This window comes from Schistocerca serialis, chromosome 6, assembly GCF_023864345.2.
Source record: "Schistocerca serialis cubense isolate TAMUIC-IGC-003099 chromosome 6, iqSchSeri2.2, whole genome shotgun sequence".
NCBI lineage: Eukaryota > Metazoa > Arthropoda > Insecta > Orthoptera > Acrididae > Schistocerca > Schistocerca serialis.
The window spans coordinates 308,293,998-308,313,445 of NC_064643.1; the positions used below are offsets into that span (position 1 = coordinate 308,293,998).

The window sequence follows — 19,448 nt, forward strand, 5'->3', positions numbered from 1 at the left end:
AATCGGAACTACTCCTCTGCAATCCCTCTATCCAGCTTGCCATACTGCCTTCTATTTAGCACTCTCAGCAAGACTTTAGCTGCATGAGAAATTAGACTGATGGTCCGATGCTTCTCACATTTTTTAGTGTTTCTCTTTCTCTATATTGGTACCATAACTGTTGCGCAAGACCTCAGGCCATTTCCCTTTGTCATATATCTCGTTACAGAGGTACACTATTTCTTTCCTTGCCTTGTTTCCCAGTCTCTTCAACAGTTCTGCTGGTAAATCATCAATTCCACATGCCTTCCTATTCTCCATCTCCTTCAGCGCCTTTTATACGTCTGCTTCCTAGATAGTGAGTATCTTTCCATCTTCCGGCACATACTGCTGCTCTTCGACCTTTATTTCGCTTTCCATTTCATCCCCCTCATAGAGATATTCAATATATTCTTGCCATCTGTTCAAAACCTCCTGTGGTTCTCTGCTAGAGTACCATCCGCTCTATAACGAAACTCAATAATGTGTATTCTGCCAATTTAAACGCCGAAACATCGATCATGATAAATGAAAGTAGTGAAGCATGTTTAAGAACGAAACTTCCTTAATTCTTTTATTCCAAGATTAGTTATTGAGTGAACCGGAGGAAACTGATGGTAGGAGATACTACAAATGATCAGAGAAAAGAGCGAATGTCACATATTCTGTGAAGTTTAGAACGCCCCTTCAAATGGAGACTGACTGCAGCAAACAAATATCTTTGTACACTCACAGCCTGAGAAACGTTATTCACGGAGTGTTTTATTACGGAGGCAAGCAACCATGTACATGTACTTTTTCCTGTAAATATTTACATTTGTTTACAAAGGCAATTTTTGTGTAGATCTTTACAAATATTTCTGCAATGAAAGACGTGTCCCAACAGATTTTCCAAATTTCTTTTTACAGGTTGGTTGGGGGGGGGGGGGGGGGTGTGTATTATCTCTATTAGAAAACTTACTTCCTGCTTTGCTGATGTCGCCTCTTTCTCGTGCATTACAAAGCACTTTCACGATTATATGCGTGTTTTATAATCGATTATGTGATAATGTGGTGCATAAATGTGATACATAAAGAAATAACAAGAACGAAACTATTATTTGTGTTTTATTTGTTTTGGAAGCCACATAGAGTTGAAGGATTTAATTCAGATACATCGTTGCCTAGACTTTCACCCTTTCATAGTCGCTCTGGTATTTGGTTCTGTAGATGCCCTCTGGGTCGTATTTAGCTTCAAGTTCGTTCCACATGGCGGGTTTGTTCTTGATGAGGTGTCTGATGACCTTTTCGGCGCCATCTCGTTGATTTGGTCGACATAGGTTGCAGCCATTCGTCAGTGCGTCTGGGATGACCTCTGCAAAAATGGGACCGTTGGAGAAACATCACGCAGTTAAAACTAATGAAAGTAATTATTTTAGTTTTACTGTTACATAAAAATTCATTAGACTAATATTTTATCCTACTTTAATGATCATGATCTTCTGAATAGTGACCTTTCCACCGTACTACAATTGTCAATTAGTCAACATGAGATACAGAAAATTCGTTTTTTATGATTTCTACTATATCCATTGACATCACACTGAGGATGAGAAGAAGTTTCAAAAGACTGAACTGCGAACAGTTTTGAACCACATCGCAAATGCTTCAAAAATATTTTAATGTTGAGGAAAAATATCTGATTCTCTTTGAGATAACTTTAGAATTACAAAAATTTGTCAACTATTTTGAAGTTTCATGAAATTCCTAGAAAGAACCGAACCGCAGATTGTGTTTCATGACTTCATTCTAGACACATTTTCACAATATATGAATGACATTAATTTTGAATATAAGACTCCGTTTGATTTGTTTTTCGTTCTATGTAACTTCAGATTTTAATGTCATAGAAAAAATTTTCTTCCTTTTTTGTATATAGACTCATAATAATGAGGTGTTATGAAAACAAGCAGCTCAGGATATCACTGTACACTACATATTGTATGTTTCAGTTTGTCGAGAATGATGTAGTCGGTGATGGAACGTAATCCAAAGGATATATTTTTATATACAGATTGTAAATTTTAAGCTGACAAACTAGAATAACACGAAAAATAAGCTTCACACGAAAAAATTTGTGAAATCCAAAGTTGATTATTTTCGAGGGTGACATCTGCTGGTGCTAAAATTAGTCCGCCACTCCAGCCCCCTGGGGTTGGGGCGGGAGGCAACTTTAAAATTTCAAATGGGAACCCCCTCTTTTATTGCAGAATCAGATTTTACATAAAAAACTACGTACATTATGTATTAAACATTTGTTTTGATTCTTGGTAGTTGGCACTGTAATTCAAGAAAATTCATGTTCTCATTTTTGTGTGGAAAATGGTTACGGATAAATAAAAAATACTCATTAACTTCGTAAATTCTGATTCGCTAGAACTAAAACTCTCCCTCTCTTGAGAGAAAGGAATTAGAGTCTTTTAAATGTTGACCCAAATAATAATTTTTTCCTTAGATGCGGATAAGTTTTGCTTGTTTCATGGTCAACATTTGTAAAAGTCTAGAATCTCTTAAAGTATAGTGAAGCAACAGACGGGTGTACTGTGGTAGCGGGTGGTAGTACTCACCCTTGAGGTACTTGGCGTCGGCGGTGCAGTGATCCTCGGTGTTTTCGATGAGGCAGCGGAAGTAGCTGTCGAGCAGGCGGTCGCTGCGCAGCACCTCATCCAAGTTGACGTTGTCGTACTTGCTGGAGTACATGTCGGCCTCCTTCTGGCCCTTCACCCTCTCGTAGTCGCCCTGGTACTTCTTCCGATAAACGCCCTCAGGGTCAAACTTGGCCTCCAACTGGTTCCACATATCGGGCTTCTTGTTGATGAGGTGCTTGATCACCTTCTCGGCTCCCTCCCTCTGGTTCGGCCGACAGCGGCTGCAACCGTTCTTCAGCGCGTCCGGGATGACCTCTGCAACACAGAGGTGCTTTTGCATTTGTGTCGTGGCATGCGCGTATTGTACGAAAAAGCAAGGGACGCACGTAACGACGAAAAGCGACGCAAAAGCACAATTCATCAACCCTTCCCAACGGGTGCAGGTGCTTGGGTTTCTCCATGGTTCAGAAGGGGAGACAAGTACAACATAGTACAACATTTACGTGCCTGTCCCTGTTTCCTTTCGTTTCTGGCTTCGTTCCGGTAACGACGATTGTTGAATCCTCGAGGGTAGATAATCCAACACGAAAGGTATTGAAGTCGAGGACAATTTTCGTTCACTTCCTTGTTTGTGATTACCTTACTAGAGACAAAATTAAACGAAATAGCTGTCTGTACCACATAAAACAGTATGTATATGCTGGGTATAATAAAAGCAACTCCTAACAAGATAATAATCTGTCGATTGTACTTCCGCCTGGCTTTCAACGAACAGCGTGAATGTGAACGAAACAGGTTGTTTTGGACGCCAGGACTCCTTCTCTGTATTTTCCTTCATTATCAACAGCTCAACGAAGTTACGAAAAAAGTTTGTTGTTATCCATCAGTCTCCAGGAATACTCAGTTATGCATTGAGGTGTTAACAAGGCATCGTCCGTGTTTTGTTCTGTTTCACAAATAAATCTGTTGTGGTGGGGCTTACTGATAGGAAAACCAACATTTTTAACGCTGGGATAAGTGCACGTACTAGACGTGAATGATGTTGCATCAATGGTGTACTGCAAGAGAAAACACCAAGATGAGACATGCCCTCTGTCCCATGGCAAATAACGTCAGAGGAAGGAAAAATGTTCTAAGGTTCGGACCTGTCTGAGAGAAAAGACATCAATTATATAAAACTGAGGCGAAGATGGCTATTGAACTCTTCAATGGATATGCACGTCAAGCTCGAACTCAATGGAATTGGCGAAATGCTGCCAGTAATATGGATGACGGCCAAGGAGCACTACATTCGTAGTGTGTGGATAAGTTGATAATTTGGGTCTGACGGGAGGCGTGCTAGGGTAGCCCGTGCAGTGGCCGTGACCACCGTGTCCGAAACGCGCAGTGTCAGCGCATCTATTTAGTAATCAGGAGACCTAGGTTGGTCTCCCAGGCCCGCACAAATTTTCAAGAGATGTACACTCCTGGAAATGGAAAAAAGAACACATTGACACCGGTGTGTCAGACCCACCATACTTGCTCCGGACACTGCGAGAGGGCTGTACAAGCAATGATCACACGCACGGCACAGCGGACACACCAGGAACCGTGGTGTTGGCCGTCGAATGGCGCTAGCTGCGCAGCATTTGTGCACCGTCGCCGTCAGTGTCAGTCAGTTTGCCGTGGCATACGGAGCTCCATCGCAGTCTTTAACACTGGTAGCATGCCGCGACAGCGTGGACGTGAACCGTATGTGCAGTTGACGGACTTTGAGCGAGGGCGTATAGTGGGCATGCGGGAGGCCGGGTGGACGTACCGCCGAATTGCTCAACACGTGGGGCGTGAGGTCTCCACCGTACATCGATGTTGTCGCCAGTGGTCGGCGGAAGGTGCACGTGCCCGTCGACCTGGGACAGGACCGCAGCGACGCACGGATGCACGCCAAGACCGTAGGATCCTACGCAGTGCCGTAGGGCACCGCACCGCCACTTCCCAGCAAATTAGGGACACTGTTGCTCCTGGGGTATCGGCGAGGACCATTCGCAACCGTCTCCATGAAGCTGGGCTACGGTCCCGCACACCGTTAGGCCGTCTTCCGCTCACGCCCCAACATCGTGCAGCCCGCCTCCAGTGGTGCCGCGACAGGCGTGAATGGAGGGACGAATGGAGACGTGTCGTCTTCAGCGATGAGAGTCGCTTCTGCCTTGGTGCCAATGATGGTCGTATGCGTGTTTGGCGCCGTGCAGGTGAGCGCCACAATCAGGACTGCATACGACTGAGGCACACAGGGCCAACACCCGGCATCATGGTGTGGGGAGCGATCTCCTACACTGGCCGTACACCACTGGTGATCGTCGAGGGGACACTGAATAGTGCACGGTACATCCAAACCGTCATCGAACCCATCGTTCTACCATTCCTAGACCGTTCCAACAGGACAATGCACGTCCGCATGTATCCCGTGCCACCCAACGTGCTCTAGAAGGTGTAAGTCAACTACCCTGGCCAGCAAGATCTCCGGATCTGCCCCCCATTGAGCATGTTTGGAACTGGATGAAGCGTCGTCTCACGCGGTCTGCACGTCCAGCACGAACGCTGGTCCAACTGAGGCGCCAGGTGGAAATGGCATGGCAAGCCGTTCCACAGGACTACATCCAGCATCTCTACGATCGTCTCCATGGGAGAATAGCAGCCTGCATTGCTGCGAAAGGTGGATATACACTGTACTAGTGCCGACATTGTGCATGCTCTGTTGCCTGTGTCTATGTGCCTGTGGTTCTGTCAGTGTGATCATGTGATGTATCTGACCCCAGGAATGTGTCAATAAAGTTTCCCCTTCCTGGGACAAAGAATTCACGGTGTTCTTATTTCAATTTCCAGGAGTGTATTTCCAGCTATGTAAAAATATAATGTTGCAATCGAGACATCTGAGTGGAACACACGACAACATCGTTCCATAAATTCTGTTTCATCGATTTCAGTTGACATCAGGAGGCCGATTTTCAGTTGATGGCATAGAATGTTAGATATACTATATTTAAAGGTAAGAAAGCAGCGATTAAATTCCCTTTAATGATTAAGCGAATATTGTGTGACTTCTCGGCCCAAACAGAACAAGAACTTCAATATACCTAGAACCACGTTCCGTGCTACAGTTAAACAGTGGCTATAAAATAAATGAATGTCAAAGTGGTAGGTATGTTCCTCTAGTGCCTGAATGTCTTAATATTTTATACACAAACTAATTAATGACATTAACTGCCAGCGAGCATTGATTCATATCAATGGGGAAAACTGAAAATTTGTGTTGGACCTGTATTCGAACACGGGTGTCCTGCTGTCTACACAGATGCGCTGACTCCAGCGCTATCGTGACACGTTGGTCATCCCAGCTGCACAGACTACCATAGGACGCCTCCCGCGAGATCCACATTGTCAACGTATCCACACACTACTGATGCAGTGCTCCTTGCCCATTACTCTCCGTACTTGCGAAATTTTTAACTAATTAGTTATTGATACTTTAGATACGTGAAAGCACGTAGCGGTTTCATCAAAGTCAGTTCAGCGTTTCGTAAGGAAGAGAGTGCGTGCAACGTGTGACTCACCCTTGAGGTACTTGGCTTCGGCTGTGCAGCGGTCGTCTGTGTCGGCCATGAGACACTCGAAGTAGTTGTTGAAGAGTCGCTCGCTGGCCAGTACCTCGTCCAGGTTGACGTTGTCGTACTTGCTGGAGTACGGCTCGTTGTCCTGGCCGCTCTTTGCCATGTCGTACTCGTTCTCGTACTTCTTCCTGTACGTACCGTCGGGGTCGTACTTGGCCTCCAACTTGTTCCACATATCGGGCTTGTTCTTCATCAGATGTTTGATCACTTTCTCGGCTCCTTCCCGCTGGTTTGGACGACAGCGACTGCAGCCGTTGCTTAAAGCGTCAGGAATGACCTCTGGAAATATGAATTATTCATAATTACTATGAGGCAAAAAATAATGTCTTACCATTGTGATATGCAAAAGAGAAACTAACGTAAGCCACTCAGCTCTCTTACAGAATTAGCAATAAATCGTCCAATATCGTCCTGGTACAATGAAAGAAAACATCCTCAGAATAACCCACTATATTTATTATTTTGTTTTCAGATTTCCATTTGATGAAAAAATCATTTTCAAGTCCAAAACTAACAATACAGAATCATGCATCTATGATACAAGAAGTAAATAAATAGAAATAGACCGAACCCATCGTTTTTTTCATTAACTTTAATTCGATCAGGACAGAAATTGCGTTTTATAACTAAAGTAACATTTAAGTCTTTGAATAGTGCTAAAGCTGAATGCCTGACCAAAAATCAACGATTACGGGACAGTTAGAATCCAGATGCACTGTCGTCAAAGTCATCTACTGAATCATACCGTCTTGTACCCAAGGACGATCGATGTACTTATATTTGAAATGTAATAGTTTCATGTCATACTCGAAGAGCAGTTTTGCCCTATTCCTTATCTTCATCATGCCAACGGCCTTGCCTCAGTGGTAACACCGCTTTACGTAAGACCACCGAATTTAAGCGCTGTCAGACATGGCTACCACTTGGATGGGTTACCGTTCGGTCTGGGGAACGCTGCTGGCAAGTGGGCGCACTCAGCTCTTTTGAGGCAAATTGAGGAGCTACTTGATTGGGAAGTAGCGTCTCCGGTCACGGGAGTTGACAACGGCAAGGAGTGCTGTGTGCTGACCACATGTCCCTGCTTATCCGCATCCAATGACGCCTGTGGTTTGAGGATGACACGGAGGTCGGTCGATACCCTTGGAATTTCAACGTTTCTTCAGACGGAGTTATCTTCATCAAATAGTACAAATATGACACCATATTCTGCACAGCTGTTACACGTTGTCACCTACAGTCAACAGATACATTTCAGACACAATTCTCGAATGCCGTGTGGAACAGTCCGATAGGGTACGGTCAAGGAAAAGTCTTCTGATCAGTCGTCTGAAGCCACCCATCAGTATCTCCCAACCAACAATGCCATACGTCTCTACGTTTTATTTTTCTCATGTTGTACGTATCTCGTCCCGCTGAGCTTCTTTCCTGAGCTCTAGGGCTGTTATAGTGCATACTTGATAAAAAAATGATTGAATATCAAAAGAAATTGCTTAGAGAAATTCCCATTTCATCAGCCAGTCGATAATGTAAAGGTGACAGACGTGTTGCACAAACAGTACGTTAGTCACATTCCTTGAACAGAAATCTCTGTGGGATTTTCAAACGACATTTAATTCCTGAAACACACTTTGATTTTATTTCAGTTTCCTTAATAGAGCATTTCTTTATAGAATACTCATGACAAATACGAATTTCCTTCGAATCGTCTTCGTAACATTTTGAGATCAGAATATCCTTAGAACAATTGTATAATTGGATGACGAATTATTTCAAGTGTAATTCGAAGACAGTAGACACAGTTTAGTTTAGGCTAATGCACAATACTGACATGTGGATCATCTAAAGCTGCATATATACGGTGGCGCAAAATAGGTGCTAGAAACTGTTTGTCTACTGTGGCTTAATCGTCTGCCATAAATGAGTTTCCTTTTGATATTTTACTTTAGCTCTGGAAATTCTGCAGCTCACTCATCAACGTCTCACTTTACTTTTCATAATGGAAACGCAAGCACTGGAACAGCGTTTGTTCAAGGAAAAGACGTTTTATACAAATTCTGGACGTGTTAGGGTGAGTCGTGCATTCGACAGCACATTTGATCCAAGAACAGCACCATCCCGAGTGACCACTTCTCCGTGGGATTACAATACTGAAAGGAAATCCAATTGTGATGACAAATCTCAAACATCACCTGGTACTGATTTTATTTAAAGTTTCCTCCGTTTTATTGAAGGCTGATGAAACATTCTGAAATACTGGATCCCCACGTGCCACAATGAAAGTGCACTCATGATGACCAGCCTCAGCTGAAACTCAAGCGAATGTGGAGCGAGTGGAAACCCTATTTAATGGAGAGTTAACTACATGAGATAGACATTCATTGTGGCAACTCCCTTAAAAAATTCAACTGTGGCAAATTTTTGAGGACAATGACGAGGAGCGACGGCATTCGTTTTCAAATGACAGGACCGAAGGCTTTGACAATGGAACAGTCGTTAAGAATCCGATTTTAATGATGAGGCACACTCCCAACCCTATGGGGACGTCGACAAACAGAAATTGTTCCACTGATATACTGTGGACCGACACCTTCAAGCTGCTGGACGTGGTGTGAAATGGCTTGCTTATAATATCGATCCCGATCCGTATGATCATATCTTTTGAGATTATATAAAGTGCAGGGTCTTCGAAGATGAACCTGCAACATTTCACCACCTCCATACTGCAGTTTCGAGAATTATCCGTGCAGTCGAAAATGGTGGTCTTCAGTAATTTTTCACGGAATTCAGACTCTGCACACTCTCTGAAGCAGGGGGAACGCTCTTGCACTAATTTTCTGGTTGTCTGCTATAGAATAAATATAATAACAAGAAACTATCACCAGATACTATGAGACTACACAAAAACTTTGTAACGCCTATTTTGCGTCTCTCTGTACTTGTTGTAACGATATACAGAGGATTGAACGTGTGCCTCTATTATATTTACTGTTTGCTGTACGTTAAGCGTTTGCACCATACAAAGTAATGAAATCGCCTCATAAACCTCACTGCTGCGCTAAATGCTTATTGTGGGTGTCACTCACCTTTGAGGTACTTGGCGTCGGCTGTGCAGCGGTCATCCGTGTCGGCCATGAGACACTCGAAGTAGTTGTTGAGGAGTCGCTCGCTGGCCAGTACCTCGTCCAGGTTCACATTGTCGTATTTGCTGGAGTACGGTTCTTTGTCCTGGCCGCTCTTTGCCATGTCGTACTCGTTCTCGTACTTCTTCCTGTACGTACCGTCAGGGTCGTACTTGGCCTCCAACTTGTTCCACATATCGGGCTTGTTCTTCATCAGATATTTGATCACTTTCTCGGCTCCTTCCCGCTGGTTTGGACGACAGCGACTGCAGCTGTTGTTCAAAGCGTCAGGGATGACTTCTGTAAACATGAAAAGACACAGTTTTCTCTTTAGTTATTATTTGGTAAAGAAGTTTGTCACAATACCTTTAGTGATTAATACGGCTTTTATTTGACGTTACTAGAATGCGTGGGTAGGCTGTTATTCAATTTTATATGCTGTTCATACATTAAATGCTCCATTTCGGTAGATTGAATCGAGGAGAATATGAAGCCCGGAGTTATAATACTCCATTTACTTGCTCCAGTCCTGAAACTCAAGTCGTTAGGCTGATACATTTACATTGTTCCTATAAATAATCACGAGTTCTTATCAAATTTCTGGAAGTAGCATGGGTCAAGCAGGACGATATCCGAAGAAGGTTACCGAAAAGTTTTTCACGACGAAAGCTTGGAAGAAAGAACAAAACACAAATATCAGCATAATCTTTGACCTTTGATTGAAAAGTAATTATAATAGAAAGAAATACATGAGATCTCATGCATTGGCAGTAACCCTTACTAATAACAGACTACCATGGACTGCACACTATAACTCAGTACATTGATGTACATTTTTCTGGTACTTCGATAAACATGAGCTTCGCGAATTCGAAAGTAACATATCAGTCTTAGCCTTCAACACCGTCAATTTTACATTTGCTTGGAATCTAAATGGTTTTTTTTTCTGGAAGTAGGTATGATTTGAGACCAAAACAGTTGTGACTACTGTACATATTTTTGCATCTACATCATACTCCGCATTTCACCTAATAGTGCCAAAGGGTACTTCCTGAACCAGTAATTGATAATCCAGCCTCGTTATAAGCGTCAACGGCGCTTGGAGAGAATGGTTGCCAGTAAGCCTGGGTATTGGCTCTAATTTCTCGAATTTTCTCGTCGTGATCATTATGCGAGATGTGTTTTGGAAGAAGTAACGCGTTGTCCGACTTTTCTCGGAAAATAGTAGTTCTGTCCATGATGCACAACACCCCACTTGTAACGTCTACCAATAGTGTTCCTTGAGCATCTCGGAAGTGCCCTCGCGCCGAATAAACGATTCCATGAAGATCATTGTATGTTACGTATCGTTCTTCACTGTATCCTACCTATCTCTTCTATGAATCCTATCTGTGAGGCTCCTGTATTGCTGATCAATACTCAAGAATCAGTCGAACAAGCGCCTTATGAGCACTTCCTTCGTGGATGAGTTACACTTCTTTGAGATTCTTCTTACGAATCTCGGTGTGGCCTCCGCTTCTCCTACTGTCTGTTTTATGTGACCATTTCCCGAAGGTCTCTCTGGATAAACCAGGCCAGATGGTGACAACGGTCCACACGTGTTGGTAACCTGTTCGTATTTGTTACCGAAAACTGCTGAAATTGGTTGCTCTGGAAAATAACGCACCGTACAGTATTTCATTTATCAGATATGGGCTCTTCTCTGTTGTTCCCAGTAAATAATTACACAGAGCTTAATGAAGACGTAAGGGATATATGGCTAGGAAATTATGTATTACTAGCTGTTACAATTTTCCACTGATTTTATACTCGCCAGTGTTTTCGTAAACTGTATACAACTTTCTTCAACATCAGGAATTATTGATGGGAAGGAAAGAGGTAATGGATGAAACGGTTCGTCGGAAAATTCTGCACGAATTGCCCTTATTGTCAGTTACGAAATTTGGTTAATACATGAGCAGTGTTGCTGTTGTCGCTGGCATCGGCCATTTCTTTATCCATCGACTTACTTGACAGAGATAGCCGGCAGCCGTTTGTATTCGTAGCCGTGACAGAAGAATGTGAAAATGTGGTAGGAGTCTAATTCATATTGATCAGACTGTGCTCTAACGTTGTTGCATATAGGAAACGTCAAACCCTTTGTCCTGTGTTCGGTCATGTTAAGCTACTGGTGCTATCGCAGAGTTTTAGACCCTGTACCGACTCTATGTTTCAATCCCCGCCAAAAAAAATCATTTTATTCTCAAGATGCCGTCACAACATGTCAAATAAAACACCTGATACCTAGTCATCACATTAATTTGGAGTATGTAGATATTCCTCTAAAACAGTTAGGAGAGGAGAGAAGCCATGGCTAAATATTTTAAGGACAGACAAATACACATGGACCTGTGTCATAACTTACTAGTTCATTCTAATGACGCTAATTTCATTAGTAAGAGAATACAGTATCTGACATTTCATTTTGTAAAACTTACTTTCCTCTTAATTACTTTTCCTGAAGTGTCTCACATAGCTCGGATAAATCAAGTGATTCAAATCCCACAGCAAAAGGGAAATATGTATAATTTGAAAGATATTAAAGCTAATGTGATTACATTTCCACGAAAATGCACGTAAGTGAACAACTATATTTACGTCGATAGGCACCCCTAAAGTTATTTGTATCTACAAGAGGGTAGTACAGTCGACATTTGTGTGCATTTGTAATTTCATAAAGTGCATAGTACGCTGGGTGTCTTAACAAATATTCAGCAGGTGTTCAGTTTGCTAAGAAACCTCTTTCAGTAGCTTTAGCATTATCTTGGATATAGCAAGGAAGATACCTTGAATAACTATTGTAAAATATTTTTCATTGTCACTAATATTCTATGTAATTTTCCATGCAAGTTGCTTCGCGCTGCTAACGATGGTTGGTAACTGAAGCACTGAAGACTTACTTTTAATCATACTGTGAATCACCCAGTATTTCAACCATATACATCCTATAATCAACGTGTTTGTCACTAACATGACTGCAAAAAAAGACACACACTTGCTACATAAAATTTTCACTCCGAATCTGAGTGAACTTCGTTTTGAAACATTGCGACGGGTTAAACCCATTTGAAACACTAGGATAGAATACATGTGTATTCGGATTTTTGATGAGTTGGGGCTTCACATCTGTCAAAGAATTGTGAAACTTCATTACAGATAACCATCAGTTGTTTGATTTTTTGCTCAGTGCCACCGGTTTCCATCAGTAGTTCATTATCAAGCCGAAGCAAAGTGTGTATTTTCATTTGCCTACCGACATTTATGACCTAGTCCAGTCACTGGACAGTTTTCGGTACCAGCTATGACTAAGTACGTCCCATTGTGAGATTCTGTAATTAGAACGAATTTGCTGACTCACCCTTGAGGTACTTAGCGTCAGCAGTGCAGCGTTCTTCGTTTTCGTCCATGAGGCACTGGAAGTAGTTGCTGAGAAGGCGGTCGCTCTTCAGCACCTCGTCCAGATTGACGTTGTCGTACTTGCTGGAGTAAGGCTCATTGTCCTGGCCAGTCTTGCTCCTCTCAATGGGTGCCTCCCCCCGCTTGACCCTCTCGTACTCGCTCTGGTACTTCTTCCCGTACACACCCTCGGGGTCGTACTTGGCCTCCAGTTTCTTCCACATATCCGGCTTGTTCTTGATGAGGAATCTGATGACCTTGTCGGCACCGTCTCTCTGGTTGGGGCGGCAGCGACTGCATCCGTTCGTCAGAGCATCTGGGATGACCCCTGAAATTTCAGCAACGGAAATACTTATTAACACGCGTCATTGTAATACGGTATCAAAATTTCGTTGTTTCCTGTTAGTAACTAGTGTTCTTGACAGAAACTAATAAAATCTATTTTGTTGTATTGCAAATAACTTACAATTCTACAACCAATTTGAATTGTATTATACTTATTTTATCTACTAATTTTTTTAAAGAAACGTTGGTGAAATAACATTCCGTATATGCTTATCACAATAAAGCAGAGGGACTTTTTTAGCCCGTAACATGAAACAATGGAGAGACCGATGAATGACTTTGCTCCGTAGCAGTGGTGCGATCACAATTTATTTTCCTTAAATCTAGAGGTATTACACTCACACCAAAAAAATAACATGAGCCAGAGAAAGTACAATGAAATAAATCTTTTGAAGAGACGCTATATAAAACACCAGTTATATCTAACAGAATTTATGTCCCTCACTTGGAGGGAGGAGGAGATTAGTGCTTAACGTCCCGTCGACAACGAGGTCATTAGAGACTGAGCGCAAGCTCGGGTTAGGGAAGGATGGGGAAGGAAATCGGCCGTGCCCTTTCAAAGGAACCATCCCGGCATTTGCCTGAAGTGATCTAGGGAAATCACGGAAAACCTAAATCAGGATGGCCGGACGCGGGATTGAACCGTCGTCCTCCCGAATGCGAGTCCAGTGTGCTAACCACTGCGCCACCTCGCTCGGTGTGTCCCTCACTTGAACGTAGATGGGTATTCTGTGAACTGCATTTTGTAGCTACAAGACAGAACGATACGTACACATGCACATGTGTCGTAACACAGCTATAGCGAAGGAAATGAATTAATTGTTTTTGCATATACCTAATTTCGATTAAGGCTTTTGGGTGCTTTCCCTTGGTTGTAATACAAAGATACGAACCGATAATCAGCGTACATTTATTCCTAACAGGGAAACCCGTCTATCCATTACCAGATTATCTGATATTTAACCGAAAGGAACCGAAACTCTATAATGTGAGGGACCTCAAACAGCCGACTCTATTCGCTTGACTGGAAAATAAAATACACAATATTAAAGCAGCAGTATCTCATTACTATGTATATCTCAATGGCAAATCGGTTCGAATCGCAATAGACAGCTATTGTACCGTTCAGTCTGGCAGGATAAAGAAAAAAGTATTCTGGATGTACGAGGAATGCCTTGTGGTCTCATTCTCAATCTAAGGAAAATCCAACTCAAAAAAATAATTCAAATGGGTCTGAGCACTATGGGATTTAATATATGAGGACATCAGTCCCCTAGACTTATAACTACTTATACCGAACTAACCAAAGGACATCACACACATCCATGCCCGAGGCAGGATTCGAACCTGCGACTGTAGAATCCAACTCACAGGTCCTAGTAATGGAGAAAGGGCAACGTCTCAGGTGGCTGACACGGGTGAGGGCCGAGTGTCTCTCGGAATGAGAAGTCATTCTCTGTCAAGAGACAAGAGTCTCCTTGGAGGGCACGCAGGGGATTCTACCAGCCTGATAAAGGGCCAGGCAAATTTTTCCTGTTCTCGAAAATGATATTCAAGTTGGAAAGAAGATGTTTTAAATCAACCCAACCTCTCGAAAAGCAAATGTAATCACAGTATTCAGTTTCAAAAAAAATGGTTCAAATGGTTCTGAGCACTATGGGACTCAACTGCTGAGGTCATTAGTCCCCTAGAACTTAGAACTAGTTAAACCTAACTAACCTAAAGACATCACACACATCCATGCCCGAGGCAGGATTCGAACCTGCGACCGTAGCGGTCTCGCGGTTCCAGACTGCAGCGCCAGAACCGCGCGGCCACTTCGGCCGGCAGTATTCAGTTTCAATTTACCAGGAAGTTCCACTGCGATATAAACTCAGTTAGAGAGTGGGGTTTTTGTCTGGAAAATCGACTAATTTTTACAGGCATACGAGAAGAACAAAGGTAGACACTATAGCGTATTATAGATATTTAGTGGCAACCAGTCACTGCGTTAGTGGCAACTTCAAACGTGTGAGAGTCTGAAACAAGGCGAAAGTATCCATTTCACTTTTTCTACGCAATGTGTACTTCATTCAGGTTAGAAGTGACTATTTATTGGCGCCGGCCAGAGAGGCCGAGCGGTTCTAGGTGCTTTAGTCTGGAACCACGCGACCGCTACGGTCGCAGGTTCGAATCCTGCCTCGGGCATGGATGTGTGTGATGTCCTTAGGTTAGTTAGGTTTAAGTAGTCCTAAGTTCTAGGGGACTGATGACGTCAGATGTTAAGTCCCATAGCGCTCAGAGCCATTTGAACTATTTATTGGGGCATTAGGTCAGTTCCGGCAACGAGCTAAGCGATTTGGAGTCCTGCTTAGACTACTGACTTAACCCAGTAGAGGAGTACTGGGCACCTGCCTAGCTTACTCACCCTTGAGGTACTTGGCGTCTGCCGTGCAGCGCTCTTCTGTGTTGGCGATGAGGCACTCGAAGTAGCTGTTGAGGAGTCGCTCGCTGGCCAGCACCTCGTCCAGGTTCACGTTGTCGTACTTGCTGGAGTACGGCTCCTCGTCCTTTCCGCTCTTGACCCTCTCGTATTCACTCTGGTAACTCTTCTTGTAGATGCCTTCAGGGTCGTATTTGGCTTCCAGTTTGTTCCACATGTCGGGCTTGTTCTTCACGAGGAACCGGATCACTTTCTCGGCACCCTCACGCTGGTTAGGCTTGCATCGGCTGCACCCGTTTGTGAGCGCATCTGGGATGACCTCTGCAGACAGAATTAGTTAATGAATTATCGCACTGCTAATAGAGTAGACTGACACATAAGGCAGAAGTGTCGCATTCGTCATGTGTCATTCGTTATTTGGAATATTACCATCTGTGACACGATCACTGATGTTTTTAAGATCATTTATAATTAATGATTTGATCAAGGTGGAAAGTGAAGGGAAGCAAACCTTTCGATGTGTTCTTCAGTTTAAATTCAACAGAGCGCCAAAATTCGAAGACGCCTCAAATTGTTGTAATGAATGATATTTTGGGAGAACCGAGACATAAATGTGTCTAGCCGTCTCAAATAGACTTATTTTGGAGAGAGCGTTTCACCTTGTGGCCACTTAACTATGTTCAGGAGAACCCCTTAGTGAACTTCCGTGAAATTTGGAGGGAAGGAGAGATGTACTAGCAGAAATAAAGTAGCGAGAGAAGATCGTGAACTGTGCCTTAATAGTTCAGACGGTGAGAGCTCTGCCCGTGAATCACAAGGCTTCACGTTTGAGTCCCGCACCTGTCAATCGTTTCAATCTACTGCTAGTGAGTTGCAAACTGGTATAAATTCCGCTCCAGAGTGGAAGAAATAGTTTTGAAACCGATAGGGCGCGACGAAACCCTTTTCAATGACCCACACGAATTTGACAGTTAAGAAATATGATCAATTGTCACAAGCCTATGGAAGTGCCAGTAAGTCTACATACAATTCAGTCTTTTGTTACCGCAATTCCTTATGTTCTTGGTGAGATCGCTCGTGAAAGGCATAGATTTTTTCTATTCAATATTAATACTATCAAAGTTTTTGTTTCGGTTGAAGATGATGTTATGCACATGATGGAATGAAAAAATTAGTTTAACGGGTTCGTATATATAATTACCGTCTTTTGTTACCAAATTCTCTGATGCCCTCAACTTTAATAATTAAGTAAGTCTGCATACAGTTCAGTCTTTTGTTACCGCAATTCCTTATGTTCTTGGTGAGATAGCTCGTGAAAGGCATAAATTTTTTTCTATTCAATATTAATACTACCAAAGTTTTTGTGTTTCGGTTGAAGATGATGTTATGCACATGATGGAATGAAAAAATTAGTTTAACGGGTTCGTATATATAATTACCGACTTTTGTTACCAAAATCTCTGACGCCCTCAACTATAATAATTTAAAAAAAACTGCCGAGAATGCAATTATTCCAACATAACAACGTCGACTATAGATTTCTATCTTACTCTCTGGGACTCCTAAGTGTAAACTGAGATTTAATGCAAAAGTCATTATAAATTCTTAATTTATGATAGGTGTTGTTTAAATACTTCTCGTTTTTCTTATAGCACTAAGTAAAGCTTGCAGCATTTTTCTATTTATCACAGAAAATCCCGTACTTTTGTGTGAGTCTTTTTTTTTAAATAGTAGACATAAATGGACGGCTAGAGAACGGAATTTTACGTTCTGAGAAACTATGCTGTCTCTGAAGCAAATAAAATGAAACGTAAAATTAAATTATAGGGTTTAAATTTGCACTTAGAAATAAGGAAGTCTGCCAAGTTTACGTTCGTTGCTGGGAGCTACATTTTTATTATCACTACTCAGAAAATGTTTGATTTTAACTAACACTGTAACTGTTTTATTGGGGAAGCATGCAGATCTCCGCCACAACTGTCCTGAAGTTCTTTCTCCGAATGATCCTCCTATTCGATAGCGGAACTATGATCACTGGCTATTGTAAAATCGTCGTATTCTTCGTCTCTTTCTTGATCCATATTACTGACGCCTTCCTCCATCTAACAGTTTCATCAAACTCGAGAAAGTTAAAACTGACGCGTTCCTGCGAACGCATTTTGTGTTATACACTACTGTGCAGAAGAAAACAGGTACGTAGTTGATTAGGCGTGGTCTAGGAGGTCTGACACCTGTCAATAGCACGTGTCAGCAACAAACAAACAAGTCGTTAACGCAACCGACAGCATAACACGCTAAGGCCGGAAATTTAAGGACGATAGAGAGTGCACAGAAGCATTCCGCTACAAATGACTTTGGAGAGCGAGTTTGAAAATTTTCACGCAATCTGAGAGAATACACCTCATGAGTTAGAAGATTACTGTCTCTTTTGATGGTACACTGAAGTAGGGCGTTGGTAGCATTAGACTTACCCTTGAGGTACTTGGCATCGGCAGTGCAGCGGTTCTCAGTGTTGGCCATGAGGCACTCGAAGTAGCTGTTGAGGAGGCGCTCGCTGGCCAGAACCTCGTCCAGGTTGACGTTGTCGTACTTGCTCGAGTACGGTTCATTGTTCCCCTCTCCTTTGGCCATCTCGTACTCCTTCTGGTACTTCTTCGTGTACACGCCCTCGGGATCATACTTGGCCTCCAGTTTGTTCCACATGTCCGGCTTGTTCTTGATAAGGAACTTGATCACCTTGTCGGCTCCCTCACGTTGGTTTGGGCGACAGCGGCTGCAGCCGTTGGTCAGTGCGTCCGGTATCACTTCTACAATAGAAAAGTGACCGAATTTTGTAATCTGATGACAGGTATTTCTTTCACATGGTGCAAACAGTTCAATGATTACCTAATTTTGATACGTTACGAACAGAGTATTCATAATTTACAGTAGTTATTAATTTGCTCTCGCCGTTTCAAAATTTTCACATTTCCCACATAGGTTACATGCATGGACTCATCTGTCATTTCTAGGTTCTGCAGTATAAGCATAGTTCAAATGGTTCAAGTGGCTCTGAGCACTATGGGACCCAACTGCTGTGGTCATAAGTCCCCTAGAACTTAGAACTACTTAAACCTAACTAACCTAAGGACATCACACACATCCATGCCCGAGGCAGGATTCGAACCTGCGACCGTAGCGGTCGTGCGGTTCCAGACTGTAGCGCCTATAAGCATAGTTACTACGGTGCACTCTACTGCGTTAATTTTACACGCCAAAGGACGGGAAATGGTTGTATGGCTACGGTTACCTTCTGATTCCATATATTGTTCGAGGATGGGCTCCGGAGCGCTGTGTCGGCTCACCAGTAATCGATCGTAATTTTTTTTTTTTTTGTTGCGGTCATTTCATTCATGAAGTGAGGGCAAGCAATAATAATAGATTTACGATACATGCTCAAGCTAAGTAATATTAGAAATCAGGTTTTGATTTAACTGACGTGTCACTTACATTGAATTTAATAAGATATATAGTATTACACAAAGTTATTTTGTTTAATGTCATAAAATAAATATAAATCAGAGAGACATGTGACGTCACAAGCAGGGAAGAGATTATATGAGAGCACTGAAGGGAAAACGCATTATGGAAGAGTTTGCAGCCAAGGCTACCACTGTGTTTGCGTGTTTGTGCGTGCGTCTGCGTATACTGTAAGTAGGCTGTTTAGGTTTTTATGTTGGTAACGCCACGTAGCGCTCTATGTGAAAATCACTGACTGTGCTGTGTGAAGTCTCTGGCTGGTTTGCATTGTTGGAATATTTGCTATGGTAGTGTTGGGCAGTCGGATGTGAACAGC

At 42.6% G+C, this 19,448-nt stretch overlaps 1 protein-coding gene across 1 annotated transcript in view; it reads right to left on the minus strand.

Annotated features, from left to right (window-relative positions):
* Nucleotides 1-1,123: 1,123 nt before the first annotated feature.
* The window catches only part of LOC126484839 (uncharacterized), a 31,126-nt gene continuing 12,801 nt past the window's right edge, over nucleotides 1,124-19,448 (minus strand). Inside the window, exons 3-9 of the mRNA XM_050108434.1 lie at nucleotides 18,085-18,420; nucleotides 15,599-15,934; nucleotides 12,809-13,174; nucleotides 9,376-9,711; nucleotides 6,236-6,571; nucleotides 2,625-2,960; nucleotides 1,124-1,372 (exon numbers count right to left, since the gene is read on the minus strand). Coding sequence (XP_049964391.1) covers nucleotides 1,182-1,372; nucleotides 2,625-2,960; nucleotides 6,236-6,571; nucleotides 9,376-9,711; nucleotides 12,809-13,174; nucleotides 15,599-15,934; nucleotides 18,085-18,420 — 2,237 coding nt within the window. The 3' untranslated portion in view covers nucleotides 1,124-1,181. The remainder of the gene's footprint in view (nucleotides 1,373-2,624; nucleotides 2,961-6,235; nucleotides 6,572-9,375; nucleotides 9,712-12,808; nucleotides 13,175-15,598; nucleotides 15,935-18,084; nucleotides 18,421-19,448) is intronic.